Raw genomic sequence first — 12826 nt, 5'->3', positions numbered from 1 at the left:
ACCATAGCTGATCAATTTGTTGTCACATGTAGCTAACTGGAAATCCAGATGTGACTAATTGCATTTCAGATTAGTAAATGACAATGAGTAAGAGACAATTGTTGGTCATGTGACCATAATACTCACTCAGTGCTTGCATGTGAACTTTAACCTTATTTTGCACTTTATTGGTAAAATGGCAAGATAAAATGCAGAGTGTGCAATTGTTTTCAATTGTTGTGCTTTACTTCCTTGAATACTAAATGATGGTAGGTATTTGTTAAGTAAATATAAAACACACAGTGAGTGGTTAAGGTTTGGAATACACTGCCTGAGAGGTGGAGGCAGGTCCAATCAAAGCATTCAAAATGGAATTCGACTGTTTTCTGAAGAGGAAGAATATGCAGGGTCATGGGGAAGAGGCAGGAGAGTGGCACTGAGTGAGTTGCTTGGTGAGCCAGTGCACTCACTGGGCCGAATAGCCTCCTTCTGCGCTGTAACAATTCTGTGATTCGGTGAAATGAGTGAAGTACATTTACTCCTATTGCGTGTATTTTAGGCATTCTTTTACTAAAATTAGTGCATGTAGTGAAATAGTTGTGGTAGCCTCACTTGTGGCTAATCAGTGATTTATTGGACAACGGAGGATTCACTTATAGCGTGTCTGTTCAGTATCAATGGATTATAACTGATATTATATGGAGGGGGGGGGGAAGATTCTCTAAATATGCAGGCCGCTTAGCCTCATACAAGGCAATTAGTGTCTGACAGATAGTATCAGGTCCCCGAGCATTCAAAGCTTTACAGTTGGTTCATGATTAGTGTCCTGAAGCAGGCTATAAGAAGTTGCCAGCAGAATATGATTCAGATAGTGAGCTCTGCCAGTTTGCTAAGTATGCAAGCTGTTGACCTTAAGTGTGTCTTTTTCCACACAACCATTAGTGAAAGCTTATATATGTCTAGAATTTGGCTAAACATTTCCAGTACAAGATATTTCCCATTGGCCTAACCTCTGCTTCAGAAGTCTTTACAAAATGTCTGTAATCAGCACACACCTAAACTCGTAAGATGTAAATGGATCACTTCATGAAAATGCTTCACCTCCTAGGTTTTGAAGGGTAGCTAGTTGAATCCAGTTAGAAGATCCAAAGATGATAGCAGCATTCGGCACCGTGACAAAAAGATTTTTAAGTATTGGGTGTTAAGGGTTTAACTTGCACTGGAGAGCACAGGCCCCCACTACAAAAGGGAATGTGTCTGCTTTAGTGACTGTCAGTAGCTTGGCTCTCTGGTGAACCAACCTTGCCCACCAGGCTTGATGGTGTGCCATCTGAGCTTTCATAAATCCTGTGAATAAAAGGTCAGAGAGGCACAGGATTAACATCCTGCATGGGGAAAGTCCAATTGCCAAGATATAATTTGGAGCATGACTACTGAGAGTGCAACAGGGGTCCTATAAAGAGTTTAGCTGACAGCCATTAGGATCCTATATGAGGGTTCTGTCAAATCACACTGGGATCTTATGCAAGAGATCTGTATAAAACCCCAGCGAGTTATAAACTCCACTGGGACCCTATACAAGGGATCAGTTGACTCCCATTGAATCCAATACAAAATCTCTGTTCCCAAGCCAGCAATTCTATCCCTCACCCTGATAGCTGTCTGAGAACCATACTGTTTGTAACCATGGTGTTAAAGAGCTAAGATGAGCTTCCAACCACATATTGCTCCAACATCAAGATTGCTTACTTCTATCTTCATAACATCACATGACTATGCATCTGACTCAGCTCATCTCCTCCTGAAACCCTCACTCTTGCCTCTTTAATACCTCTACACTTGACTATCCTAACTTGCACCGAGTCCTGTTTATCCATCACCCATGCTCATTTATCTACATTGCTTCAACAGGTGCCAAAGTCTCAATTTTAAAATTCTCATCCTTGTTTTCAAATCCCTATGTGGCCTTACCCCTCCTTACTTCTGTAAACTCCTTCAGCCCTACTATCTTCAAAGATCTCTGCCTTCTTCTAATTCTGGCCTCTTGCTCATCCCCGATTATAACTGCTCCACCATTGGAGGGCATGCCCAGCTGCCTAAGCCCTAATTTCTACAATTCCCTTCCTAAACCTCTCTGCTTCTTTCCTCTTCTAAGACACTCCTAAAAACCTATTTTATTTGTCCTAATATTTCCTCATGTGGTTTGGTGTCAAAATTTGTTTGGCCACTCTCCTGTGAAGCTCCTTTGGATGCTATATGAACATACAAACAAACATATGAATCAGGAGCGGCAGTAGGCCATTCTGCTCCCCAAGACTGCTTCGCTGTTCACTAAGGTCATGGCTTATCCACAGGTTCCCCTTTATCCACTTGTTACTTCCTCAAAGAACTCCAATAAATTAGTCAAACATGATTTCCCTTTCACAAATCCATGTTGACTGCCTGATTGCACTGAGATTTTCGAAGTGCCCTGCTATAACCTCTAATAATGGATTCCAGCAATTTCCCTATGACAGATGTTAAGCTTACTGGCCTGTAGTTTCCTGCTTTCTGTCTCCCTCCTTTATTGAATAGAGAAATCACATTCACTATTCTTCAATCTGATGAGACCTTTCCAGAATCTAGGGAATTTTGGAAAATTAAAACCAATGCTTGTACTGTTTCAGCAGTTACTTCTTTTAAGACCCTAGGATGAAGTCCATCAGGACTTAGAACTAAAACCTGACAAGTTCCCAATAATTTTCTCAGTATCGTTTCCATGGTGATTGTAATTGTTTTAAGTTCCTCCCTCCCTTTCACCTCCTGATTCACAGTCAAGGCTGGCAGCTCTTGGCAGGTGGGACTTATGCTCCTGGGGTCCTTGAGCCTGTTGCTAGCCTGTCAAATGCTTGAGTGGCACAAGATGGCGGGCCTTCTTGAAAAGAGGCAACATGGGGATCTCACTGGCTCTCCAGCTGGTGGCCGAGATCCCACCCCCTCTAGAAGATTCTGCCCCAGACGTATAGTGTGAGGAAAGGAAGGGAAACCTTTGTTGGAAATGCTGTGGCTACAATCAGATAGTTAAGAGTGGAACCAAGCAAAACAATTCCCCTGATCTGGGGAACAGAGGTGTTAGAGGAGGTGAGTGTTATTGACCATGCCAAAGGCTGCAGAGAGGTCAAGAAGGAATAATGCACCATGATCACAGTCACAGAGGATTTGATTAGGGCTATTTCAGTTCTGTGGCATGGTGGAAACCTCAACGGAGAGATTCAAACATTGAGTTGCAGCAAAGTTGAGCACAGATTTAGAAAACGAGAACATAGTTAAGGATTTTGCAAAGGAAAAGGAGATTGGAAATGGGGTGATAGTTACAAGGGCATAGGGGTTTAAGGTGGGCATTTTAAGGAGGGGAGTGATGAATTAATTAAGAACCATGCTATTTTTTCATAAAAGATAGGAAGGCATGACACCATTTCTTAAGGGAAAATTTTAGCTCAATTCAGCATTTGACTCTACAAGATCACTTAGCCTGACGTAGAAGGCCAGGAGCTGTGACATGGACATTTTCCCCTATAGTGTGTGTATATAACATGTACACACACACAAACGCATGTGTGCACACGCGCACACACATATACACAGAGTAAACCAGCGAGAGGAGGGCACAACAAAGGGGCAGAATGTGGAGATTGTTTTCTCAAAAATTGGGAAAAACTGTAGCATTGTAAACAGCTAAGCTCACTGTTCAGATTTTTCATACCATGTAAGCTTAAGTTTTTTATATTTTGTATTGCATGAGTTAGATAAAGCATAAAAGAGTTATTGTGGCAAGGCAGCTCCAACCTGTGTTTTTGTGAATTTTGCTGAATATGGAGTTCCTAGATGGTGTATGATCTTTCAGCTATCAGGGTTGTGAACATAAATGAGTGGCTACAGAAGTTCTGAGAGAAAGAAAAGGTGTGGAATGTGGCAGAAGTCATGATTCATGCCATGCAAGAGTTCCAGAAATTAGAAAGTAAATTCAAAAGCAGGATCTTTAAGAAAATTATCTTAGAATTAAACAGAACAAGATAACAAAATATATTGTGTGCATTCACTCTGCTAGATTACTGCCAGTGTGGTGAATATGAGTATCTATTCCTATATATTGCCTGAACAAATTTGTTATGCAAAGATAAATGCTGAAATATTTAATAACTTGTAATGTGACAGTACAAGGAATAATACAAGTCAAAGTAGACATTTTACTGATTATAGGTAACCAAAGGAATAAACTAGACTCTAACCATACAGCATGTAACAAGCACGAATATTTATCTAAACTGCATCAAACGGAACAATTCATTTGTATGCAAAAACGGTAAGTTGCTCCTTTCCTTTCACTGTTCATCAGGGCTTGGCTTAGAGGCTGTACAGATGCCCTACACTCAGGGTTCAGTGCCTCTCCTGCCCAGTGTAAAAGCAACCCAGGGTGATTCACTCTCAAATTTACCAACCCTCCTATTGGGTGAAGCCTAGCTTTTGTTTAGCATCACCTAATGGCCTGGTGACATCTGGAGCTCTTCGCATGTGTGCAAACCCATGAACTCCTTATCACAGTGAATTAGTACAATGATTTTTACATTAAAAACAAGTGTTTGATTGTTATTGTGTAGCTGTTCTGCTCCCAGAAACAAATGCAACTATTCACTATTTCTATTAGTTTACAGATTCCTGAGATTTAATTTTATAATGTTTCTTGCGCTTCTTTTCTTTCTGTTTCATTGTTAAACCATTATCTGGGGCTGACAGCATTCCTTCTCTGACATGTACTTTTGTTTTCTTAGCCTTTTTTCTCCTTTTCCTTGCCAGCTCTATAGTCTCTCCTTCTGTGTGCCTTTTCTTTTTCCTGATCTTGTTTTTATTTTTCCTTGTTGGACCTACATGTCCCTCATTCTGTATGGTATTACTGTGCATAAACAACAGAGGGCTCTGTTGGGTTTTGTACTGTGGGGCACGAGTTGCTGTTGACTGGGCTGCAAATTCTCTTGGAAAATCCTCTTCAACACCTTCACTAAAGGTTTTGGGACAGCGGAGGGTCTGATGGCAATGTTTTGCTTTGTGTTTTGCCATCCCACTGTTTCTCATGAACTCTCTTCCCTCTTGTTCAACCCTTTTATTCTTCAGCAGTTCTCTCTTCCTTTTTTTCTTCATTTTCTTGGTAAGCGAATCTTTACTTGCAGTCTCCCTGCGCAATCTCTTAGTTGGAAAGTTGGTTTCCAGAAGTCCAGCATCTTGAAGTTCTGGAGGGAAAAGTCAAAATTAATGTTCAAGAAACTTGACTTTCATTATTTTTAGCATGTGCTGTGATCATATCAAAATTACAATCTGGCATAGAATGCAACTGTCACATTTTCTTTGATGCATTAAAACTAGTTGAAGAATATATACTCCAATAAATGCAGTTTACATGTATACCACCTTTTAAAAAATGTATTTCTTCTTGGGATGGGGGCGACACTGACAATCATGGCCCACCCCTAGTATTCTTGAGGGTATTAAAAGTTAGTCACATAGTGTTGGGCTGGAGCTAGACCAGGTTCAGTACAGGTGACCAGTCTCCTTCCCTGTAGTTCATTATGGAACCAGTTAGGTTTTTACAATAATCGGGCAGCTTCATAGTAATTTTCTGATGTTAGTCCACAAGTTATCATATTTATTAAACTCCGTTTCACAATTTGCCATAATGGGATTTCAACTCATGACCTTCAGAGGTTGCAAGTCTAGTTCAATATCAGTAGGCTAATGTGTTATCAGTGCCAATACTGCTAAGTTGCACCAACTTGGTTCGTATTCTCTTGAGTATGAAAGGTTGAGGGGGAATGTCTAATTGAGGTGTTTAAAGTGATAAAAGGATTTAATAGGGTAGATATGGAGAAACTATATCTTCTGAAGGGGGAAATCTGAACAGGCAGATTATACTCTTAAAATTAGAGCTGGGCTATTCAGGAGCAAAATCAGGAAGCATTTTTTCACACAAGGGCCAGTTGTAATCCGGAAATTTCTTCCCCAAAAGACTATGGATACGGGGCCAATTGAAATGTTCAATATTGAGATCAATAGATTTTTGTTGGGCAAGGCACCTATTTAAGGTACCTATTGGAAAAAACAACAATGGAGACATGAGGAAAAATTTTTTCACGCAGTGAGTGTTTGGAATCTGGAATGTACTGTCTGTGAGTGTGGTGAAGGTAGGTTCAGTTGAGACATTTAAGAGGGAATTGGATTATTATCTCAAAAGGAAGAATGTGCAGGGCTACAGGTAGAAGGCCGGGAGTGGCAATAGGTAAATTGCTCCATTGGAGAGGCAGTGTAGATAGGATGGGCCGAATGGTTGTGAAGGGTTGGTTCATTCATTTCTTCCTCCTTGGTCTCTTTTTAGATTACTCTTCAGCTGGTTGGTTTACAGTGCTATGACAGTAGCCTGCTCCTCAAATTATCCCCCATGAAGCAGCGCAGTTGAGATTGGAGGCTGAATCTGTGTGCCTCCATTCCAGTGTTTGATATTGAAACACACTTTACAAATAAAGAATTCATGACTGATTAGTTCCTTTAGAGATTGATGCCAGTTATATTTCCAACATTAAATGGGACTAACCTTCAACCTTCTTCTGTATCCTCCACTCCCTCATTTGTATGTCACGCTTTGTATCATAATAATACACAAATGGTGATGTAGGAAAGGTGTGATTATGCATCCATTTGCTTGAACATTCCTGCAAATCAACAAAACATTGTTCTTTAATATAAAGAGAAACATACCCAATCTGAAAGGCATGAAAATATCTGACTATTTCCCCTTCTCTCTCCCCATCCACTATGTGTCATTGCACTGGAAGTCATCAGTAATAGGCACTTTAATTTCAGAGCTGCAAATGGGCAGCAACATCCGAGTAAACATATTTCGATATTAAATTTCCTAAAACAATAACATTTCAGATTGTGCTTTGAGTTCACCAGATTTCTGGAAAGCATCTGAAATACAATTTTATAGTCACTGGGTTTGTTTTTAATTACATTGTACAAAAATGCATTACACTTGAAGCATTTAAGCTTACGTGGCCATAATGTCCTCTTTTTGCGCAATTGTAGCAATATACAGACTTCTTTGCAACACGCTGGGAACATCCATTTACAATTGGCCCTTGGTTGATCTGCAACATGGAAAGTGACAACTTATGAACAATCAGAAGAATAATTCAGAAACACTACAACTGAAATATCTGCAAATAAAAGGTATTTAAACTAATAAAACTTCACTATAAAATAATTGTATTTTTAGGCTCATCCACATGAGAACTATTCTTCCATTTTGGCCAGCCAGTGTCATCAGGTTAAGTTCATCATGATCAGATTCAGCATAAGACTCCCTTAAAAGGAACATGTCCTCACCCCAATCTTGAAACCAGTTTCACAAATCACACCGCTTTATTAAATGGCTGATAGCTTGCTCTCAACACAGTATGCAATCCTCTGTTGTCTTTTGTAAATACTTGAAGCAGAGGAACTGCAGGGCAACGAGGAGACTTTAGGCAGTTTGATTCATTTGGATTTCTCGAGCAAACAGCTAGCACACACATTGGGCAGAATGGCCTATCTTGGAGCTGTAAACTTTAATGGTTCTAATGCTTATTTTTTAAAAAGGCCTTACTTCAGAGACAAGTGTGAGGATTGAAACACTTTATAAGTTAAACATATTTAATTTTCTCCCCCCACCAAATTTGTTGTTAAAATGTCAGGTCCATTTCAGTAATAATAGCATAACAAATTTGGGCAGATACAGAACCCCTGCCCAACAGAAAAGGGTTGGTTATCTGTAAACAGAATTGCTACCAGTATATGCAGTAGGGGAATTACTGCTAGGCTATGTCATTGGTACTTTTGCTGGTTTAAATTACACGAGTACATAGCTCTATAGAGGTGACCTAGCAATTACTTTACTCTCAAAAATTTGAACAAAACTATAGACTTATGTACCATTACTCGTATTTGTACAGGGGTAATTACTCAGATATATTACTCATTCTTAATAAGAAAGTAGTGAACAAATCTGTATTCATCCCTTACTTAATTTCTTTCAGTGGGAATGTGACAGAGTTGGTGATTGTTTTATGCTTTCGCAATGAAATTGCAACTTCTCTTTAAATTCAGTATTCTCAATTTCATAACCAGTGGTAAAACATTTAAAGCACCAGTAGTCACACCTCGCCACACCACCTAAGCAGTCTCTTGCCGACATCTAGAAAGCGAGTCTTGACTGTATTACTGGGCAACCATCTTCAGCTGCTTCATCAATGACCTCTTCATCATAAAGTCAGAAGTGGGGATGTTCGGTGATGATTGCACAATGTTCAGCACCATTCATGACTCCTCAGACACTGAAGCAGTCCATGTCCATATACAGCAAGACCTGGACAATGTTCAGGCTTGGGGTGATAAGTGGCAAGTAACATTTGCGCCACACAAGTGCCAGCAGGCAATGACAATCTCTAACAAGAGAGAATCTAACCATCTCCCTTTGACATTCAATGGCATTACCATCACTAAATCCCCCACTATCAACATCCCAGGGGGGGGGGGGTTACCATTGACCAGAAACTGAACTGGACTAGCCATAGAAATACTGAGGCTACAAAAACAGGTCAGAGGCTTGGAATTCTGCAACAGGTAACTCATCTCCTGACTCCCCAATGCCTGTCCACCATCTATAAGGCACAAGTCAGGAATGTGATGGAATATTCTCCACTTGCCTGGATGAGTGCAGCTCCAACAACACTCATGAAGCCTGACAACATCCAGGACAAAGCAGCCCGCTTCACTGGTACCTCAGCTACCACCTTAAACATTCACTCCCTCCTCTACCGACACACAGTAGCAGCAATGTGTATCACCTACACGATGCACTGCTGCAAATCACCAAGGCTCCTTCCAAACCCACGACCTCTACCATCTAGAAGGACAAGGGCAGCAGATGCATGGGAACACCACCACCTGCAAATTCCCCTCCAAGCCACCCTGACTTGGAACTCTTAACTTCCTTCACTGTTGCTGGGCCAAAATCCTGGAACTCCCTTCCTAACAGCACTGTGGGTGTACCTACACCACCTGGACCTCTGCGGCTCAAGAAGGCAGCTCACCACCACCTTCTCAAAGGCAATTAGGGATGGACATTAAAATACTACCCAGCGACGCCCACATCCTGTGAACGAATAAATAAAAATAAAGAAATCAATCTTCGTGTGTTTAACATTCTGGACTTGCATTCTGTATCTCAGTCAATGAATCCATACTTCACCAGACAAGAAACCTCATATGTGGTGCTGTGCAGCACCATTCCCCATCCATTCAGCTGCACACTGCCATTCGCTTATACCACAGATCGAACGCAAGATATTCCTCAGCATTAACCAAAGAGAAAGGCTTTTAGCAATAGGAAGATGTGGTAACTAAAAGGACATCTTTATCAAATCTCAATTAGAAAAACCTGGTCATTACTTGTTAGAAATACATGGCTGAGATCACATCCAAGGTGCACAATTCGGAGTTATATTTGATAGTGGAGTTGGGTACAGAGTGACTTGAAGGGTTGGGGATGGGAACGATTGAGGTGAAAATATAATCAGAGGCACACAGGCTCCCACCTCTATTAAACCAGAAACGGGCAAGTTTGTAGCAAGTTGGGTTCGGGTTTGAGATCTATTCTAATTTTTGCAACCTACTTGACCTAAACCCACTTACATTTGGGGGTTAAAATGCCTTTTGAAGGCTTCAGTTTTCTCAATATTTAACTGGAGGAAATTTATTCTCATCCAGTACTGGATGTCACGATATGCCAAATCAGATGCAGTGGATGATAGGTTGAGAGAAGTGGTGGTGAGGTACAGCTGGATGTTGCCAGCATGCATGTGGAATCTGACATTGTGTTTTCAAATGATGTCGTGAGGGGCAACATGTAGATGAGAAAGAGGATGGGCCAAGGATACATTAAGGTACTTCAGAGATAATGGTGCAGGAGCAGGGAGAGAAGTGACTGCAGATGATTCTCTGGCTCTGGTTGGATAAATAAAAATGCAAGCAAGTGAGGGCAGTCACACTTAGTTGGACAACAGAGGAGAGACAAGGCAGCTGGATTGGTTAACTTTATTAAAGTCGAGAAGGATAAGAAATGATAGTGTACCACAGTGAGTCACATAGGGTGTGACTAGTGGCTTTGATAAGGGCTGTTTCAGTGCTGTGGCAGGGACAGAAACCTGATTGAAGAGGTTCAAAGATGGAGTTGCAAGAAAGATGGGCATAGATTTGGGAGGAAACAACACCTACTGGGGGAGATGGGGTGATGGTTTGCAAAGACAGAGGGTTCATGGGTGGCTTTTTTGAGGAGGTGGGTGACGATGGCAGATTTGAAAGAGGATGGGACAGTACCAAAGGGCAGGGTACCATTACCAATATCAACTAGCATTAGGGCCAGGAAGGGAAGTTGGGTTGTCAGTAGTTTAATGGGATTAGGGTGAAGAGAACAGGAGCTGGGTTTCATAGACAGGACAAACTTGCAGAGGGTATGAGGGAAGATAGGAGCGAAACTAGAGGAAAAAAAGGTCAGGGCTGCATTATCACTGCCTGCAGAACAATCCTAGCTACAGTCTTTATTTGCAATGCTCCTCCAAGAACAGGTAAGTTCAAGCACATCACTTTCTGAACTTTATGCCACAGATTTGTTGTTTATTTGTAAACCAGCCCAATTTCTCCATGTCTTTTTGTGCTCTTCACAATCACCAATCAACCAATCAACTTAAAGTCATGATACCTTTTATATATAAAGTCACTTATCTTTCCATTAATGGATTCATTTAGGTGGCATTTCTATGTACTTACATTAGCTCCCCTTCAAACAATATAAAGGTTCAAAATAACTAACAAATACATCTAAAATGTTCCAACTGCCTCAGTCCCTCTAATTTTGAATTAAACCAGTTCATTCAATGGCATCATCCTGATTCCCTGGAGCCCGACCCTGTTTCCACAGTAGTGCATGGTGAAAGGACAGACTTAGTATGTTTATTATCATCTGTCATCATAACTAGTCCTAGGTGACCACAGAGATGGCAGTATTTTCTAAACTAAGCATAGATCATCATACCAAAATAGAAGTATATATGCGAGGGTGGCTAAAAAATAGAAGTATATATGCGAGGGTGGCTAAGTATAGACAGCATTTTAACATTTAATAAGGATCAAATTAAGTGGAAAGATCTTAGATGACTTTATAAATTCATAATCTCTTGTAATATCCTATGCACTCGAGATGCATCTCTACACTGGGAAAGCAAAAGCAATTTCCTGCCAATAAAGCACAAAGCTATTATTTACTTTCTACTTGAAACAGCACACACTGCTTCCTACTCAAATCTTAATGTTGTCTTTTGCATCAAAGGGTCAAGTACCTCAGTCTATGCTCAAAATATTGCTCCCTAATGGAACTTTATGAAATGTTTCAGTCAACTTGCTGATATTAATAACACTAACAATTATTTCACCATTCCCTAGGAACACAGGGGAGATAGCAATGGTTCTTGGCTCTTACAGTGCAGGGTACAATTTTGAAAAAGGGAGTTATGAGGGAACACTGAAATTAAACAAAAACTAATTATTTTCACCCTAAATCAAATGGAAAAACAAGCTGTGTTAACAAAATTCAATTTGGAAATACATCTTTCAAAGTGGCTGTGGAAATTGGTCCAAATGCAATAGAAAAGTGACAAGTTGGAAAGTGCAATAGCATAGATATCAGGGACTCAAATGAGAAGGAAGTAGACATTGATTAATCTTAGTTGTATTTTCACCTGCTGAACTAAATATTTTATGAAATCTAAAACCAAGATTAAAATCTGAATTCAGAAGGAAGTTAAAACTAAAGTTACTATTCTGAGAATAAAACAGCTTTGGTCAGAGTATACAGCGTTTTGAAAGAATGTTGGAAATCAAAATGGATGAATGACATCTGTGGTGTCAACTGAGCTCCAGTTTATTGTTATTTACTGAACATTTTGGAAGTGACCAGAGCATAAGTATGGAAATCAAAAAGTAAATTGTGCATCAAAGCCTTTCTTAAAAACAGTGACTGGGTAGGATGGGGAAAGCCAAGAGCTAAGGGGTACAAATAAACTCAGACAAGCACAACAGTGCAAAAATAGGATGATGACTTTGGGTGTATTGAAATAGAAACAAAGGCTCTCTGAAGGCTGCAAAGAATATGTAAACAGGAACACAAAATTGATCATTTGATGGATGGATACAGTAGAGAAAGATACATTCTCACTCTGGAGTAAAATTCAATGACAGATTCCTAAGATTCTGGGACAACCTGGCTTGAAAATAATTGCTCCGATTAAAAGCCCATAACCTGATAAAGAGTCTGGTACTTTATTTTGTAGTTCATAACTATTTCATTGAATATTTTTATGGCCAAGTTAGATAGATTCTTGATTGACAAGGGAGTCAAAGGTTATAGGGGGTACACAGAAAAGTGGAGTTGAGGCCACAATCAGATCAGCGATGTTTTTATCAAATGGCAGCGCAGGCTCAAGGGGACGAATGGCCTACTCCTGCTCTTAATTTGTATGTTTGTATGTATATATCATTCAAGAGGATGGATAAAGAAATACGTGTCTTCAGGAAGATGTGCACCGTGAATTGGGTGAAGATGAATGGTCTTAGAAGGCAATTGTCGTGCTTCCTGTCTGCTTAATTGCAATGGTCAATTTGTTTGGAACCACTATTCTCTGTCAGCACTCTTTGTCCTTCACTGAAAATTCTGATAAAGTGGTAA

The 12826-nt window shown here is 40.2% G+C and overlaps 1 protein-coding gene across 2 annotated transcripts in view; it reads right to left on the bottom strand.

The window, feature by feature from the left end:
• Positions 1-4136: 4136 nt before the first annotated feature.
• The window catches only part of zcchc7 (zinc finger, CCHC domain containing 7), a 329245-nt gene continuing 320555 nt past the window's right edge, over positions 4137-12826 (bottom strand). For both annotated transcript variants that reach the window (XM_078569904.1, XM_078569901.1), the window contains exons 7-9: positions 7059-7154; positions 6599-6716; positions 4137-5243 (exon numbers count right to left, since the gene is read on the bottom strand). In XM_078569904.1, coding sequence (XP_078426030.1) covers positions 4660-5243; positions 6599-6716; positions 7059-7154 — 798 coding nt within the window. In that variant the 3' untranslated portion in view covers positions 4137-4659. The remainder of the gene's footprint in view (positions 5244-6598; positions 6717-7058; positions 7155-12826) is intronic.

Source organism: Cetorhinus maximus, chromosome 2 (assembly GCF_964194155.1).
Source record: "Cetorhinus maximus chromosome 2, sCetMax3.hap1.1, whole genome shotgun sequence".
NCBI classification, from domain to species: domain Eukaryota; kingdom Metazoa; phylum Chordata; class Chondrichthyes; order Lamniformes; family Cetorhinidae; genus Cetorhinus; species Cetorhinus maximus.
Note: the sequence above shows the minus strand (reverse complement) of the source record. Positions and strands in the feature narration are given on the sequence as shown.